The sequence below is a fragment of the Cibotium barometz genome, chromosome 3 (assembly GCF_041138505.1).
Source record: "Cibotium barometz isolate CiBa-2024 chromosome 3, ASM4113850v1, whole genome shotgun sequence".
NCBI classification, from domain to species: domain Eukaryota; kingdom Viridiplantae; phylum Streptophyta; class Polypodiopsida; order Cyatheales; family Cibotiaceae; genus Cibotium; species Cibotium barometz.
Window position 1 is genome coordinate 52339295 of NC_141048.1, and position 18299 is coordinate 52357593.

The 18299-nt window shown below is 42.9% G+C and overlaps 1 protein-coding gene across 7 annotated transcripts in view; it reads right to left on the reverse strand.

Moving 5' to 3' along the window:
* Nucleotides 1-5006: 5006 nt before the first annotated feature.
* LOC147640243 (uncharacterized) overlaps nucleotides 5007-18299 on the reverse strand; it is an 80248-nt gene continuing 66955 nt past the window's right edge. For 3 of the 7 annotated variants that reach the window (XR_015262642.1, XR_015262640.1, XR_015262636.1), the window contains exons 8-11: nucleotides 7675-9260; nucleotides 6285-7544; nucleotides 5613-6176; nucleotides 5007-5389 (exon numbers count right to left, since the gene is read on the reverse strand). Coding sequence is in view for 4 of the 7 variants with exons in the window: in XM_086778396.1 (XP_086634522.1) it covers nucleotides 5287-5389; nucleotides 5613-6193; nucleotides 6285-7544; nucleotides 7675-9260 (3530 nt within the window). In the remaining 3 variants the exon portion in view is untranslated. Of the gene's footprint in view, nucleotides 5390-5495; nucleotides 6194-6284; nucleotides 7545-7674; nucleotides 9261-18299 lie in introns of those variants that run through there. The other 4 variants (XM_086778396.1, XM_086778390.1, XM_086778382.1 and 1 more) reach the window with 2 other exon arrangements.

The window sequence follows — 18299 nt, forward strand, 5'->3', positions numbered from 1 at the left end:
AGCAATACCCCTATACTTAGTCTCCTCTATACTTGACAAAGAATTCGTTGATTGCTTCTTGCTGCTCCAACTAATAGCAACACTCGTAAAAGAAAACATAAAGTTGCCTAGTAGATCTCATGTGTGAGATACTATCAGCTAAATCTGCATATATCCATCTACCTATACATGTACTCCACCCTCATAGAAAAGTCCATAGTGCACTTTGGACTTTATATACATAAGTATCCTCCTAGCCGTATCCAAGTGCAAGGGCCTACATAAACTGTCTCACCAACCTAACAACATAGCTCAAATCTAGCATGGTGAAAGTTATGTAAATCAAACTCCTTACAATGTGCATGTACATAGTAGGGTCCTCCAAAAGATCACATGTATTTGTAGCCAATTTTATCTTTTGCTCCAATGACAATAAGATTAGTTTAGTTGTTACCCCATACTTGGACAATATGTCCAAATAATACCTCTACAATAATAGCAAATCCAATCATGTGATCTAATTATCTCTATATCAAGGAAGTATCGTCTCATTTCAAACTTCCTTTTAAGGAGAATGGTCACCTCATGAATGTCAATGTCATTATCGTTATGATAATCAAGTCATCATCATAGATGACAACTAGAATAATGTCCATATTAGCCTTTTTTGCATAAAGTGAAATTTTTATTGTAAATATATGAAATTTAATTGTGAAAAGATACTCTTCTATCTTATTTGACCATGCTCTAGGTGCTTGCTTCAAGCCATACAAGGCTTTATGCAACCTGCAAACAAAATTTGGATGTGCATGGTCCTAATATCCTGGTGGCTACATCATATAGATCTCCTCCTGTATATCACCATGTAGAAATACATTCTTTACATCCATTTGACGTAAAGACTATTTCCCGATTGTAGCCATAGTAATGACTACTCTCGATGTTGCCATCCTACTAGTAACGTGATTAGTTTCCTCATAATCAATGACATAGGTATGTGCATATCCCTTGGCTACCAATCTTACCTTGTACCTACTCATAGATCCATATGAATGCCACTATACTTTATAGATCCATATGAATTCTTTGCTTTGCTTTATAAACCCATTTACATCTAATTGTCTTCTCCTCAAGCAAAGGCACTAACTTCCACGTCTCATTTGCATCCAATGCATCTCTTCATCCATGATAACATCTTTCCAATGTTTATATCCAAGTGGCTCCTTAAAACATGTAGGATCTATCTCTTGTATTGATTTGGCCATATAAACATAATGATGGGTTGTATACACATCATTTCTCAACCTGTTTACCACTAAATATCTGGCCCTCGTAGATCTACATACACGTGGATCACTACCAGGTGTTCTCAACACTTGCTTAGCTCTTTGTACACCTAACATAACAATAGCTAGGATCCCAAACTCCTCAGCAAGGCTCTATTCTGTGCCACTATCTCCATCAGAAAATGAATAACCCACTGAAACATCAAGTATAATGAAAGGCTGATTCATCTTACTCTTTTACCTTTCGTGATACAAGTGAATTTGGTGAATTTTTAGCACTTGTAGTACCACTAAGTGATGTGTCATAATTCCTAACATTCTGCCTCAATATTTCAAACCAAGGTCTAATAATAGACCCATTGCTAGATATCTCTCTAGGTCTACTAAGCAAATGTGATTTCTACTTTCCATTTGTTTGTAGCCGATATTAGCCTCTATAGAATCTTTCACGGGAGTATACCAGCTACTCATCTCATAAAAAACAACATCCCTGCTCACTCGCATGTCATGAGGAGTGAGGTAAGAGTATCTATAACCTTTCTTCTCAAGGGAGCATCCAATAAAGATACATTTTTCTACCTTAGGATCTAGTTTGCTTCTCACTTCATTTGGCACATGTACATAAGCAATGTAGCCAAACACTTTTAAGTATGCCAAATTTGGTTTTCTTCTTGTAAACTTTTGTTTAAGAGTCATGCCATGAAGTGCTGGAGTTTCTATTCCCATAAAGTAAGCTAAGGTATTCCTTTCTCATTCATCAACTTTTCCAATATGCTTATTGTTTCTTTCTACAACCCCATTTTGCTGCAACAACATATACCTACATGTAAGATGCCTCTTTATCCCATACTCTCTTAGATAATCATTGAATTCATGAAATATTCTTCCCCACCATCTGACCTTAGGCATTTTCTGTATATGCCTTTGTCTTTCTTAACCATAGCCCTGAAGCTCAGAAAGTGAATAAACACTTCACTTTTCTCCTTCATGAAGTATGCCCAAAACCTTCTTAGTGTGGTCACCATTGATGAAAGATACATAATAGCGGCATCCTTCGATTGAGTCTTTGTTAGTCTCTAAATATCAGAATGCACATCTAGAGGTGTTTTGAATCACATTCCTATTATGTGGAAACACATGCCTTAGATTGTTTTCCTAATTGGTATGCTTTATATACTTTGCAGATTCCATCTACTTTAAACTTCGATAAACTTGTAACAATGTCTTGGGCATGTAGAATTTTTAGCTCACTGAATATTAACATGACCAATATGCTTATGCCAAATGTCAATGTTTGCAATCACACATGTACCATGTATGAACAATACAACCTTCACTTCAGACACGTTTACATCTAATGTAAACATTCTATCAATTATGTTACCCTTTGTAACCATGTGGCACTAGTTATTAAAATCTTCTATAGAACTATAAGGAGTAAACCTCACTTATACAGACCCTACTCAACCATTTGTCCAACAAACACCAGGTTCTTTGTAATGTTTGGAACATAAAGTACATTAGCCAGCTACTCCAATTTTCTTAATCCTATATAGACAATGGCAACTTATCAACATGTGTAATAGGATGCATAGTATCATCACACGTTTTCACATACTTTGGTTTTTTCATTTTTTGCATATCTCTAAACCACTCTCCATGACTGGTCATGTGGATAGAGGAACCTGAATCAACATACCATACATCTCTAGGATTCCTTGCATCTCCAATCATAGAACTAAGCATACGTTATATCTCCAACATGTGTAATAGGATGCGCAATATCATCACTTGTTTCCACATGCCTTGGTTTTTTCATTTTTTGCATATCTCTAAACCACTCTCCACGATTGGTCATGTGGTTAGAAGAACCCGAATCAACATATCATACATCCCTAGGGTTCTTTGAATGTACAGTCACATGAAACTAAGCATATAGTGCATCACAAGAATCTACTCACTTCTATCTTCAACTTGCTTGCTTCTTCAAGATGCTACTGATTTGTATCTTCGGCTTGCTTGATTAAAGATGCATAATTCCCTTGTTGGAACTTCCGACTTTTAATATTAGTAGTTTCTTGTAATGCAGCATATGTGTAGTTCCATGTGATTGATGATGCAAGGAATCTAAGAGCTGTATGTGGCTGCTCATGTGATTAGAAGAACCATAATCAACATACCATAAATCTTGAGGGTTCCTTGTATCAACAATCACATGGAACTAAGTATTACAATCACATGGAACTAAGTATATGCTGCATCATAAGAAACTGCTCACTTATATATTTGGCTTGCTTGCTTGAAGATACATAGTCCAATTGCCTCTAGTGAAATAGCACTCCATGCTATTTCCACTCTAATTTATTTGCCACCTAACTTGGCCTCTTTGTCTCTCCCCCGCCTCTAGAGTGGCTGGTTCCTCTTGTTGGTGCATTAGATTCATGTTGTTGCTGCCCACGACTATTGTTTCCAAAAATGGTTATCAATGTATTCTAGGCATACATACACCATATAGAAATCTAACATGGCATGCAATGATTCTTGAAGAGATGCAAGAGGAACAAATTTCTTGAGGTTCCTCTTCTTCTTCTTCTTCTTCTTTTGAAAAGGCAAGGCAGCATTGCAAAACTCTCCAAAAGTCACAAACACGTCACTAGGAGAGATAACAAGCAAATGAATGGTCAATTTAAGAACGATAAAGTGCAAAGACTCTTGCATAGGAAAAGTTGGTGCTCATGGCCACTCTAAAATTACAAGTGCCTTCACAAGGATATTAAGTAAAAGGTGCAACAATAGGGATATTGCAAGAGACAAGGAGCATACAAAACGATGAAACTCCCATGTACTTTGCATGAATGAGATAGGTAACGGTAAGGCTACTCCATTCATGCAGGCTGAAGCATTCAGAGGACCTAACTCCCATGTCTAGCATGCCTGCAGGTTATGAGTGGTTATCCTTCATTGGTTAGTGCTTAATTAGCGATACTCGTGAAATCTTGTAGTGTGAAAGTCTGAGCAATTATTACTAGGGGAAAATGTAGCTTGCTAAATGCATGCCAACCACACAAGACAAATAAATAATTGGATGCATAAACTGATGTATTTTAAACTGTTATGATGCATTTGTTCTCAACCAAGCAAATATCCTTATCTTTTCTCTCATTCCTTGAGTTGTGCAATTTATGCCGTCAATTTAGCCACCAACAAGTAATCTAAAGCCATTGTGGCTCGTTCCAAGGCTTGTGAGAAGGTTTTCTACAAGCAAAGCCATAATAGTATTATAGTTTGGCGTATTCTCAGCTGCAATATCTCCACGGCCTCTAGTATCCTGCATGAAGATTCCGTACCCAGACCTCCACCACTCCAAACCGAAAACTTATCTCCCACCGAGTTCACATCTACCTTACAATACTGAAATTACAGTAAAGACAAAAATTCATTAGCTAATGAGCGCTTATGTTTACTCATCACTCAAATTTTGAATAGGAGGCCCTCATAAGATTCATTAGAGATACGAGAGGCAAGGATTCAAACAACGCATGAGGCAGTGCTATCATACTCTTTAAGTACTATTTTGGTGGCTACAAAGGGATTTTAATGCTTCATAAAACACAAAATGGAAAAGAGATGTAATGTGTGTCCAAGTACTCATCAGACACTGCTCCTCTAAATAGGTAAAGGAAATTGGCACCCAAAAAGAACGTTCTAGATAGAGGCATTTGCATTTTCCATCACAAAGACTTGCACGAAAGGTGAGATGTTTTGATGCTCCTTTCTAAACAGTGGTATGCTACGTACATTTTTTGTGATGTGTCCTTCACATCTCTGGCCCTTTCAAAAAAGGGAGGCCGAGTGGACCAATTGAATGAACTGAACAACTACAAATGCCAGCAACATTTTACAGCTCAAAAAAAGTCATGATAAATGGAATGGAATAATTTTACAGTTACCCCAGACTCTTGTCAATAGAGAGGCTGGGCATGATGTCAGAAATATATTAAGCGACAGACAGTTTCATGGGTTAATGATGGGACACCCTGTTATTACCAGTCGATCCCTGCTGGCTTTGTAATGGAAGTGGTGGAAAGTCATCCTCCCTCAGCTGGTAAGTGCCTTGTGTTGTTCTGTCAAAATACATGGAAATCTGAGCAATACTTAATTACCACAAAAGCTCTGAAGTTGGCATAGTTGACAAAAAGCGAAACCTAGCTTTCAAGTTCACCCGACAGTAAAAAACATGACAAATTAGAAGAAATCCAGCTTGCCATATCATCCCACAATGAATACGAGGCTATACACGATCCTAACTTCACTCCCTCCACATGTGAATAACCCACATTTTGTTACCTTTGTTGAGTATTGAGTAGTGTCTGTTTTAGGTCTCTATCAGAAAACGATGAGAAAGCATCTGAGCTTGTCACACCAGTGCTAAACCTGCTGGGCTGTACAGTACCAACCTCATGTCCCAGGTTAAGTTCACCAGGAGCAGTCGTGACCTCAATAGGTCCAAGCGAACCAAACTCTAGTTGTCCTGGTACAAGAGGTAAAACCCTACCTGGCAAGTGGTGAGGCGGAAGAGTAACTACACCACCATGTTCATATGTAGGGCTGCCAGATACATTAATACCTGGAATTCCGGTAAAAGGCCCATAATGTGAGGATGGTGCAACCAAAATGGGTGAGTAGCTTGAAGTAGGATGATGGGACTTTCTCCATGTATTCCTGTCTCCATGTTTCCCTTCACCAGTAGTGTGTGTGCCTGCACCAGTTCCAGGAATCTGAGAGTTACCCTCAGCATTATTTGGCCCATAGCCCATGCTTCGTTGCCTTAAACTTCCCGTGTTTCCTGCACGTCCTTGATCATGATGTGCTGCTACCTGTGGGTATCTTCCTCCCAAAGACTGCGTATCTCTGTACAAACCATGTCTCTGCAATCATACATAATCCATACCATTGTACTTAAACAACAGAGGCAAGCCACATTGAAAACACACAAGAAAACGTAGCAATGCATCGTACCGAAGGTAAAAAGGTTCCCGTTCCCGTTTGCTGCTTGCGTAAGTCACTGATACCAAAAGCACCTTGCCCGGGTAACATGTTGGGCATGCAACTGAAACTTTGCACTGAGGAAGCCATTGGGATTGGAACTTGCAAGCTACCAAGAACATGACTGAATGTGCCTGTACTTCCCTGAAGAGATCTATGCGGAGGACCCTCCAAAAAAAAGGGGGGGCGAATATAATTCAGTGAGTGGTACATAGAGGGTGAGAACATAAAAGGCTGCATAACTGGTTCTTGACACCATCTCCCAAACTCCAAGTTCTGCCGATGATTAGCAAGGTCGCTACTTAGCAAGTCTCTTGGTGGTTCCATTGTACCTTCTTCTGCAGACGAAGTGGAAAATCTTGCACTCAAAGCAGCATCAGAAGCCTTCATCTTTTCTCCAATACCATAGTAAACTTGAGGTACTAGGTTCCCCTCAGAATCACCATGAGGCAGAGGACCAGCATTATCCTCATGTGGAATGTATGAACCCAAGTCGTTGACTGCACCAATTCCAAACCCATGATCTGAATTAGGAATGGCCGAGTAAAATGGATTGTAGTAGGAAACTGTTGGAAAAGGATCTGCAGGAAAGTACATCGACGGCGTGCCTTGAACACCTTGATAGCCAAAATCTCCCTCCTGTGCACGACTCTCTGTTGGTGAAGAAGTCTCAAGTAAAGGAGACTGGAAAGTATGGAGATGACCAACAGGTTGCTGTGCAGCACCAATCACAGGATTCACAACTTCATTAGCAGAGGGGATAGAAGCTTCTGCCAAACCTGTAGGTCTGTCCAAGGGCTGAACCAAGGATGGTGCATGGCCAGGCAAGTTGTACATATCAGAACCAGATGACTTCAAAGCTGTCTTGGCAGATGGATGTGAGAAGTCAGATTGAATATCTGTATAAGCTTCAAAGCCTGATGCCAAGGCAGGAAAAGGGTGAGCAGCACCTTCAGATCCCTCATAGAAGTCACCTTTCCTTCTTAAAAGAATCCCAGCATCTGCAGATTCATTTCTTGCTAGCCAAATCCCATTATCAGCTCTTGCAGGCTCTGACAACTTATCCTGAACACGGGAAGATATGGCCTCTTTATTGTTGAGGGTCCTGTGCTCTTTGATGCTGCCTTTCCCCTTAAAACTGTTCACACCACTGCTTCCCTTTGCAACAGCATGTGGCCCTTGTCTTCCATTTGTTGAAGCAAGATCAACATGATTGAGCTCCAAGTCCATCACCTTACCGTTTACAAAGGAGTCATAAAAAGCCAAAACCACAAAAAAAGGGAAAGGTTAATTGGCAAGCAAGCAAACTGATCCACATCAAACTTCAGAGACTTGTATCATCGTAAACTTTCAAGTTCCATACCTGAGACAGGGGCAGCACTTTACTTGTACTGGCATTTGCATAAGGCCAAGGCTGGACAGGCCCAAGCGGTTGCAGCTGCTCCTGCTCATGTTGTTGCCAGAAGTGAAACTGTTGCTCCATTTCCTTAAAACTCTGAGGATGAAACGGTGTTTGCAGAGCATCCATACCATTAATTAAGGGTGAGGGAACTGCCATACTTTGTACACCCACATAAGAAGGTAGTGGTGGTGGCACTGGACCTCGAGGAATCTGGATGGCCATCACTGGAGGTGAAAGTGGAACAACTGGTACATCTGTTCTGGAATCAGCTAGTGAAGTATTAGCCTTCATTGTGTCCAACTCTAGAGGAGATAATGAAGTAACAAATGGAGAAGAACGGCTGCACATAGAGGTGCCTGGTAAAGACACATAGGGAGGCAAACCAAAAGGATGAGTGTAAGGTGCATGTAACTGGTCACGTGGCTCTGGAAACACCAAATCAAGTGGCGCTTGCAAGACAGGATTGCTTGTTGTCAAGTTCTTGTTTTTACGAGTAGACACGGATCTCAAGTCATTTGAAGTAACCGGACCAACTGTAGATTGTCGAGCTTCTACCCCACTTTCATGCACAAGCCTAGTTCCAGACCTTTCAGACTTCGGCATATCTTTGCCCTTCTCGTCCCTATTAAAGCCACTATTGCCCCTGCCTTGCACATGCACTGTTACTGATGCATCAGCAAGTTTTCCCATGACAGTAGCATTGGAATGACCACTATTCAGCTTTCCAGCTTCTGACTTTCCTAAACCTTTGGGGGCTTCTGTTGGCGGCCCAGAACCATTTCCATAAACTTCAACTGTATCACTTTCTAATGTCAGATTTTTGATGGCAAGATCTTGTGCATCCCCTATAAGCCTGCAATCCTTCACTATTTCTACGTCAGAAAGCTTCTCAAGCTTACCTTCCGATGTAGTCCTTCTTATACAGGGCTGGGCATCATGTCTCAACTTTTGTACCATGCTTAAACCGTCTCCCAAGCTGTTGGTCCTCATGGGAGAAGTTTTGTTTTGCAGGTCTACATAAATCCTCGATAGAATGTCACTTGTGAATGCGTCTTCTTTATGATCGTGCCTTTGGTTCTCACGACTCAAAAAGCTTTCTGAGAAAGTGACAACAGAGCTGGAATCTAGCAAGCACACCTCCCTATCAGACTGCTGGCCTGCAATCTCACTAACAATATCTTCTATGATGTTATTTGAAGGTGACTGCAATGTTAAAGCTCTGCCTTCTTTGAAAGTCTTCTGACTGCAAGAGTTTGAGTTACCTGAGGAAGTAGGCACATCAGAGTTTTCCTGCTCTACCAACCCAGTTGTATCATCTGCTGAATCCTCATGGAGCACGTCCAAGCCTCCAGCTTTACAAACAAATATCTTATAAGGTGGAAAGGTTGAAGCAGGAGCATCAGGCCGCGCACCACTTTGATGCCTTTTCCAAGTGTTTACGAAGAAATCATGCAGATACTTGGGAAATTCATCCTCAGAAGCCTCAAATACTTTTGACAACTTACGTGCACCCAGATTGAATGCACTGCGTATTCTAAAATAACTTGCTGCAATCATTTAGAGACGGCATACTTTCAGCTTGGCAAAAACAGATACAAATGCACAAGACACGCAGACACAGACATGAGCCCATGCAACTTAGAAATGGAATACTATCAATCACTAAACAAATGCAATTTCCCATTGAAAAGAAAAACCACTTAAAAAACAGTCATTATGATCCTGTAAGCTCTTTTCTTTGCAGCCAGAATGGAAAACCTTCCTGCTTCTTGAAACCCAGGACACTAAACTGATATTTTCAATACACATGAGCACAGCCCTACTATCAGGTCCATTGAGAACAAATACCCAGTGTAGAGGTCGCGAAGGTGGTATCACCTGTGAGGACAAACAACCTACAATACTGCCACACACCTACAGTATTTGAGAAGAAAAGATACATGTCGTGTGGGTATTTGAGAAGAAAACATACATGTTGTGTGCTGTCTCCTGAAAGTCATTACATAATTTGCATATGCGAGACTACATGGCCTTGTATCGTAGTCACAAGAAACATTTTGTCCGTTTCATTTCGTTTTCGTTTAGTCTCTATGGAAGAGACGGAGAGGTTTCAAAATGACACTTGTCAAATCAAATTGAGAATTTAAGGTAACATTGGAAATTTCAACAATTGGGTGTGTGAAATTAGATGCCATTGAGGTTTAAAGAAAGAAATTGGGATTCATATTTGGGGAAAGTGAGAAATTATGTCATGTGTGCAAGACCATCTACATGTCATGTAGAGGCAAAGGCAAATCATTATCTAGAGGCCGAGGTGGAGGCCATTTTGGAAACTAAAATCATGGCAGCAATACAACAGCAAGAATCAAATGTGCAAATAGATGGAAGAGGCTACTCTAGAGACACAGGGAGCCAAAGAGGCCGAGGTGGTTGGCAAAGAAATCAAAGTGTAAATAGCATAGAGTGCTATTACTGTGGCAAACTAGGGCACATGGCAAAGGTCTACTCTGTAAAAAGCAAAATGATACCAAAAGTGGAAAGTTGCACGAACTTGGGAAAGTGAGAAATAGAAGAGCTAGTGGAACACTTGTAAGACATTTTAACAATTGGATGTGAAATTAGTTGAAATTGACCAAGAAATAAGTTTAAGGATTGTTACATATAGTCACCAGAAAATTTCGTCTATTTCATCGATCTTTACAGGTTTTTAAAGAAAATTGAGATGGAAAGGAGAAGAAAGTGAAGTGCAAGCAAAAGAATAGGAGAAGAATAAGAATTCTTTTTTAAACCAAATTTGCATGAAATGGTATTTTGGTCGTGAGTGTTTCGTTTCATTTTGAAATGTTTTGTCTGTTTCGATCCTTTCGTGTTTCAAAGAGACAAAACAGGTTTTCATGTGACTATGTCTTGGATCAATTCTTCTAAGCTCACCTTTACACTAATACGCTATGTGGGGTGCCCTTAGGTTTAGAAGACCACATGGATTGGGTTAGCTCTCGTGATTAGGCCAGGGCTTGGGTGATGGTTTGCCGAAGTGTTGGTTTTGCTGTTGTTAGGCACATTTCCTTCATATAATGCTTGAAGAGCACAGCAAATTGCAAGAGAAAATGAATGAGGAGTGCAAGACTAGTTGACAGCTGGAGCTCCACCAACACCCCTCCAACGGGCTCGCATGCTACCCACAATTGCATCTCCCGCCTTTGCGCCACCACTGCCTCATCTTTTTGCCCCCATTTTGCCCGCCTTAGCTCTGTCTCAAGCGCCGTCTCTCCCGCCCCTGTATCGCCAACTACTACTCCCCCTCTTGCCACCAATGGCTATCCCCACCTCACCTTGCTGTCACCTGCCTCCTTCGCCCTCCTCGCCACCAATCCTCTCCTTCACGTCGCCTCCTCTGCTGCCCCTCCCTCAGCCATAGCCTCATTGCCCTTGTCTTCTCAACATAGGTGTTCACCCACCACGTTCTTTTTTTCCCCCAGGGAAAGAGATCCTTCTATTAATTACCGAACAAAACAACCATAATGGCTAAGTACAAACTCAGCTCCATAGAGGGAAACAAGAATCGAGAAAACTCAAAAGGGGAAGGACCTCTTCTCACCTAGCTAGCCTGTAACGCCCCGAACAACGTGGTATGCTTATCAACTAATATTTTCGTTTATTTTCGATGGTTATTTTACATGTAAAATAGATGAATAAAGAGCTAACTTCAAATAAACTCAATGCTGAGATTAATTACAACACATGTGCATGAGATAAGAGAGAAATATGATGGAGCCAGATTGAGGGTTGAAGATGGGCAACCCCCCCCCCCCCCCCCAAATTGGGAATATATTTATGCTCAACCCAAGTACCTTAGGATTGAGCTTAGTTACAATCAACCTAAGATGAAGAAGAAATAATCTTCACACTCACACACCATACAAAAGTCTATGCTAATGAACACACAAAAACTAGCAAGTTTGTAAATGCATTTTCTTACAATACATAGGTGACATGAGAAGCACAAACGGAAGGGAGTAATCAGCCTTCTTGTTGATGTAGAGTTGTACAATGGCTGTAACTTTGTACTTCGTCCAAAGATAAAGGAAAAAGAGAGATAATAAAGCTGAAATTGGACTTGTAAGAGAGCTGAAAACTCATTTACAGACTTGTTGTAATTATGGACAGCATGGGGAAGGGTGGAAGATGGAGTAGTTACATCATGTGGAAGCGTTGATGGAGGGGTAAGGGTTCAAGGGAATTGTGTGTAAAATGAGAGGGAAAGGGCTGTATTTATAGGAAAAGAGACCTTCAAAGCTTAAGAGGGAAAGCAAAGCTAAAAAAGACAAGTGCCTTCCGAGTCCAGCCACATGTTAAAAAGTGGGACAAGTGGAGGGACACTTGGAAACTCAAAGTGACGAGTGTTGGGACACTTGTCCATTCTTCTAGAACTTCTTGTGGTGAGGTGTCAACCACCAAAAATAGAAACCTCCAAATTTAGCATGCATAATTAGGATGCAAAAAATACTAAATATAGTAAGTGATTCCTAAATTTTAGGAAATCCCTATTTTTTAGGGTTAGCCTTTTTAGGGCAAACCGAGGTTCCTAGTTTTTTAGGGCCCATCCCTAGATTTTAGGTACCCCCAATATGGGAGTTAAATGAAAGCTCTTTCCATCCACATTCACAAAACAATAATGGTTTTCAATCCGATGCATCTAACTCGTGTAAAATGAAAATCAAGCAATCACTCTAACAGAGACTTTAATTGGTCATGCCATCTTATCGACTGTAACTGTCTATTCTCGCGGATCTAGCCCACACTCCAAGGCATCAATCCTTTCTATGTGCGAGCTTGACCCTGGTATGCTTGAGTTCCGGCCATAGGTACCCAATCAGGTCATATAGGTGGAAGTGTGCACTATCCATGTTCTAGTCCATTGTGTGGACCCACCATGACCTATGGCCACTCACTAGTAGCCAACTCCTACGCACGAATCTATCCAAAGAATGGATTTTCTTGCTTATTCAAAAATATCTAAATTCAAAGGAAAACATGAAAAAGATAGAAAAAAGTAAAATTATTACGAAGAATACAAAGAATTATTTCTTTCATTTTGCGTTGAATCAATACATAGCCACTCTGGGAGGAGAAGGCCATCTCATATAATTGGAGGGGGAGACCCACACAAGTGGTGTGTAGTGCCAAGTGTACGCACCCCACTGTCAGTGAGAAAAAGACTAGATGCTCGGATGCAGTCCGTTGCCCTCAATGGCCTCGCTACAACTGCTCTCATAAATATGCCACACAGCAACACTGTTGCAAATCTCCCATCTTTGGTTGGAACTGGGAGTCCAATGATAAGTGGAGGGAGCTGGAATTACAAAAATACGCAAATGAGAGACCTCCAAGGCAAGTCTCCTACCATCCTCCTCATATGCCATAGCAGGAGGGGGGCTAGTCTGTAGTGAAAACTGCGGAAAATCCTCTGCCAAACTTGTTGAGCCTTCGGGCAATCCCAAAGGCAAGGATGCTGGGACTCCTGGAGATGGTCACACTCGGAACAAATTGTTGGCCTACCTCCGATGGCCAGCCAAGTGCCAACCGCTAGGCTCCAATGTGCAAGCTGTCATAGAAAGAGATTGATCTTTCGCAGTCAAAAACTGCCCCACAACCTCTTCCAAAGATCTGAGAGAAACTAAGGAGGGAGGCCCTTAGACCGCCAATGCCCTGCTACTGCTGGAGTGCCCTCGGTTGCACGAATCTGAATCCAACAACCCTACCATGCGGTGTAAGCAAAAAAAGGGGTGTCGGGAGCCTCCTCACTGTCGTAGGGATCAAGCCATGTCCACTCCCCTAGATCCCACTCGAATCACCGGAGAGGGTGACCCACCCAATTCCATAACCACCAAAATCCATCTCTGGCCACCTTGGCTGGTGGAGGGTCTATGTGCCACCTATGCTCATGGAAATCAATCACCCTCACCCTCTACAAGGTGATCCACTAAAATCCTCCAAAGGGGACTCTACTCTATCAAGCCAAGTACTCCATGCCTGAAATTGTAACCATGCCACCTCCAAGTCTATCCTTTGCCGTCTCTAACATGTTGAAATCACCACCCATGCACCGACAATCTCGCGTGTTGTTCTCCTATCGGCATGCATCGCTTCTCAGTCCTACCCCTTTAGGACTCCATGGCAGTTGCTCCGTCACCCCGGAGTCTTGACTGAGGCCACCGCCTCTTGCCCATCTTTTTTAGAAGAGGACCTCCAACTCCTTGCATCGATTGTCGCCTCCCTTGTCATGTGCACAGTGTGTCTCTACCGTGTGCTACACGCACACAAGACTAGCTTTGAGGTTTGGGGAAGCTTGGAGCTAGGCAAGGTGATTGGCGAGCTGAGTTAGGGAAAGACTAACGGGCGCCCAAGTGTGGACGCCTGATGACTGGCCAAGAGCCTATAAAAGGGTGGCCAAGGTTAGTCATTAGTCATATAAAGTCTCGCGAGATTTGTGAGAGCTCTATGGACTTGGAGCCTGGATCTAGTGCAGACGTGCACCTGCTTTATGCAGCCGAGGCCGACAGCAATCTCGAGGCCCGCGAGGGTAGCTTCGTGGCGGTATGGGACGTCGCGAGGAGGAGATTGGTCGGTACGTCAACCTAGTTGGCTCACCTCGTGGCTTGGTGGGGACAGCCAAGACTGTGGGCTTGCCCACGGCTGTCATGGTTGGGAGGTGAGTCAGGCCTGCACCCCCTTGTTGTTTGTTTGTTTGTTTGCACGATTCGAGTCTCGTACCAGGAACGATCACGAGGAGATCCGGTGGGGATTTGACAGTGGTATCAGAGCATGCCTCGTGAATGAGCAAGTCGGTAGGTAGAGAAGATGAGGTCGAAGAAAGGTATGTGTTCAAAAAAGCTTGCTGTTTTTTCTGTGCATATTGCTGTTTTCAGATTCAGTATGTTGTTTTTTCATCATAAGAACCCATCATGATAGCGATTGTTGTCTAGAAAGGGTTGTTTGCTTTGCAAAGAAGAGGAAAGATGGTTTTGAATTGTATAAACAGTTTCAGCAGAGAGAAAACAGAAAAAAAAAGGCATGGTTGCTTTTGGCTCGGAAGAGAGAGACCGAGAGAAGCGATGGATTGGCTGTTGCAGGGTCGCAAGTGCATGCTGGTTGTGTGCTTGTTGGAGGCGCATGCATGCAGTAGGCTAGGCCTACGTAGGCAGTCGGCCAAGCCTACGTAGGCAAGCGCCTAGGCCAGGCGGGCAGGCGCCCAGGCCAGGCCTAAGCAGGCGCCCATGCCCACGCCGCCTTGTGGCCAGGCCGCGAGGCTGGCGCAGACGCATGCTGAAGCGAAAGCACCGGCAACAAAGTTGGCGACCGCAGCATTCAACCGGCGGCGCTAATCTGGGAGGGAAGGAGAAAAAAAAAACACAAAAGCATTCGGCGCTTTTGATTTTTTTTTATAGATTAAACTTTTTTTTAAAAAGCCCCTCCAACGTTCAAAGGTGTTTTTAAAAAAAAGAAAACAGAATATATATATCCACTTAAGGGGTTTATATAACTATCCCCAAAAGCTACTTGACCTTTTGCTTTTGTGTTTATATATATATATATATATATATATATATAAACACAAAAGCAAAAGGTCAAGTAGCTTTTGGGGATAGTTATATATATATATATATATATATAAACACAAAAGCAAAAGGTCAAGTAGCTTTTGGGGATAGTTATATAAACCCCTTAAGTGGGCTTCTTGCCACACATCTCTCAAGTTTCAAGCTCTCAAGCTCTCAAGTTCCCTTGCACTTTTATTGTACAAAGATCGAATTTTCTCTCCACTTGTCCTCTTCACGATGTCGACCCAAGAATCGGAGTTGGAGCCCCTTGTCATGTGCACAGTGTGTATCTACCGTGTGCTACACGCACACAAGACTAGCTTCGAGGTTTGGGGAAGCTTGGAGCTAGGCAGGCTGATTGGCGAGCTGAGTTAGGGAAAGACTAACGGTCGGGCACCTAAGTATGGACGGACGGGCGCCCAAGTGTGGACACCCGATGACCGGCCAAGAGCCTATAAAAGGGTGGCCAAGGTTAGTCTGAACATGCTCGTATAGTTCAGGAGGTTTTGGAGGTGGCAGAGGATGTTGACGGTGAGCCTACAGAGGCCCAAGAAGATGTTCCAACTGATCACGATGAGTCAGAAGACTTTGAGGACCGGGAAATGTTCAATTAATCATTATTAAAAGCTTCCACTACGCCTCATGTAACATTGGTATGAGAGCTTACGCTTTGACCAAAGGCAGTGCTGAACTTCTCTTTATGGATGGTTTACTTTGCTCTGGGCAACAACCCGTAGGAGCAACCCACAAAGGAGGTGCTGGTTCTTTTTTCTTGTGGATGGTTTATCATGCTGCAGCCAAGAACCCAAAAGCACAGCCCACTTGAAGCATAGTGGATAGTCTTCCACTAGACTCATTAAGCCTCCTTGGAAGAGCAACCCACCTTGGAAGAACACTCCACCACGGACAGAACCCCAAATTCCCCAAGTAAAAATTCTACACGTCCCTGCTGCAAGTACTTCTACCCCTAGCACTCCTACAATGGATCCCAACGGCAATCTTGCACTCTCTTGTGCAACAATTTCAGCACACTCAGGAACTCTTAGCTCAACAAGCTAAGTATACCCAAGCTCACAAGCAACATCCGTGGAAAATCAAAGGAAGCTAAGCATCAAAGGGCAATGGAAGTTGAAGACATGAATGGAAGCACAACGGTGGCTTGAAGAAGAGTGCCTCCACTCATGGAAGGCTCATCATCAAGCAGTGGCCGATGGCAAAGGCTTGCAGCCATCCTTAAACAATCTTGGCCGCCATCAACACCATCATCATCATCAAGCACTCTTCCCAAAAAGAGCAAATTCAGCAAGTATGATGGTAAGCTGGATGCTAAAGTTTTACATTCTTGGTTGCATCAGTTTTCTGCTTATTTTAAGGTTGTACGTAGGTGAGATCAAGAAAAGGTCATGCTTACCTCAATGGAGATGCTAGTCTATGGTGGCAAGATTGGTCTAGTGAGACCTGTCGGATGCTTTTTCCAACAACGTTCACTCTAATATGCCCCCACCACCATATAGATGGAGTTTTGAAACCCCTGCGGGCCGAACACCATGGTAACTTCAGAGCCATCCTAGGTCCACACCACTACCTGGGACTTCTACAAAAAACTTATCTTCTGATGCACAACCTCGCCCCACAATCAAGCATGCGAGCTGGATTGGCGATATACCCAGCCTAGTCATGACAAATGGGCTCCAGTGGGCCCTAGACTCCCCCCCTCACCATGGATGTGAAAGAGTGCACATAGTGGAAGCAAAAGAGCACTAGAGTGTGCTGAATAGAGAGTGCAAGAGAGAGAGAGATATGGAGCAACTATGCTGGGGGAGAGCTGGCCGACTGGAGTTACATAAGCTGGCCGATTGGGAAAAATCCCAGAAAAATATATAAAATAGGGGTGGTCAGCCCACAATCAAGGGCCATGCAAAAGGGACCAAAAGGACACCAAACATGGGCAAAAACTGGGGATGAATGTGCTAACCACCCCTCTCAGCACCAGCTACTGAACATACGCCGAGAAGCCGAAGAAGTCGTCCTCTGTCAAAGACAAAAGAATGCAGCAACAACAGGTACCAGGAAAGCTCCACAAGCAATCTCCACAGCAACTCAGCTACAAAAGCAACAGAACAAGCTGCCAGGTACACTGCTCTTCTAGAAGAAAACAACCATGTAGGCTGCATCGTGCTGCTCCAAATATCGGTGTGTGCCACAGAAATCCCTAGAAGCCTGTAGCTGCAAGAAGATAATACCCTCAAAAGAAATAGAGTCCATCTGCTCCAACTCTCTACCAAGAGTAGCCAAATGCTGTACAATAGCATCCTCCTCGAAGGTCGGCATCGCCAGATGTAAGAACTCAACTGCCCCCTCTGAAAACTGATGTCGGGGCTCCACAAGCCCAACCAAATCCAAATCCAAATCCTTCAAGCCCTGGAAGTACCACTGTGCCCCAGGCACGATCATGGACACACCTGACCACAATCCAGAATTCTCACACAGAGTAAGGAAAACAGGAACATTCACAATAGTGGTAATTGAAGTAGTAGTAGCCTCCTCAATAGCATCACACAGCGTAGAAGCAGGCTCCTCCATAGAAGGCAAAGGGACCAGCAAGACATCCTGGTCACTGGATGACGAAGAAAGAGTCAGAGGCAAAGCAATAGGAGACAAATCCCCCTCAGAAGCTGTGAGCAAAGATAGCCCATTGTCTTCCTCAAAAACATTACCAGAGATATCATCCTAGCAAGGAGAAGTATGCACAGAAACTGAAGGCTTTTTGGCAAAAAGCACGGTCTCTTACAAGTGTAAAAAGGATTGGACTTCTCTTGTAGTGCCATGAACAAGATCATTGAAGATTGAAGGAGATCGTGGAGTATGTGGGGACATCATTATGATCATGAAGAGCTTCTTCTTCGCCATCAACACCTTCTCCAACATGCCTTCTCAGATGTACGGTCAACCCTTTTCTTGTATGGGCATATGCATGGGCAATAC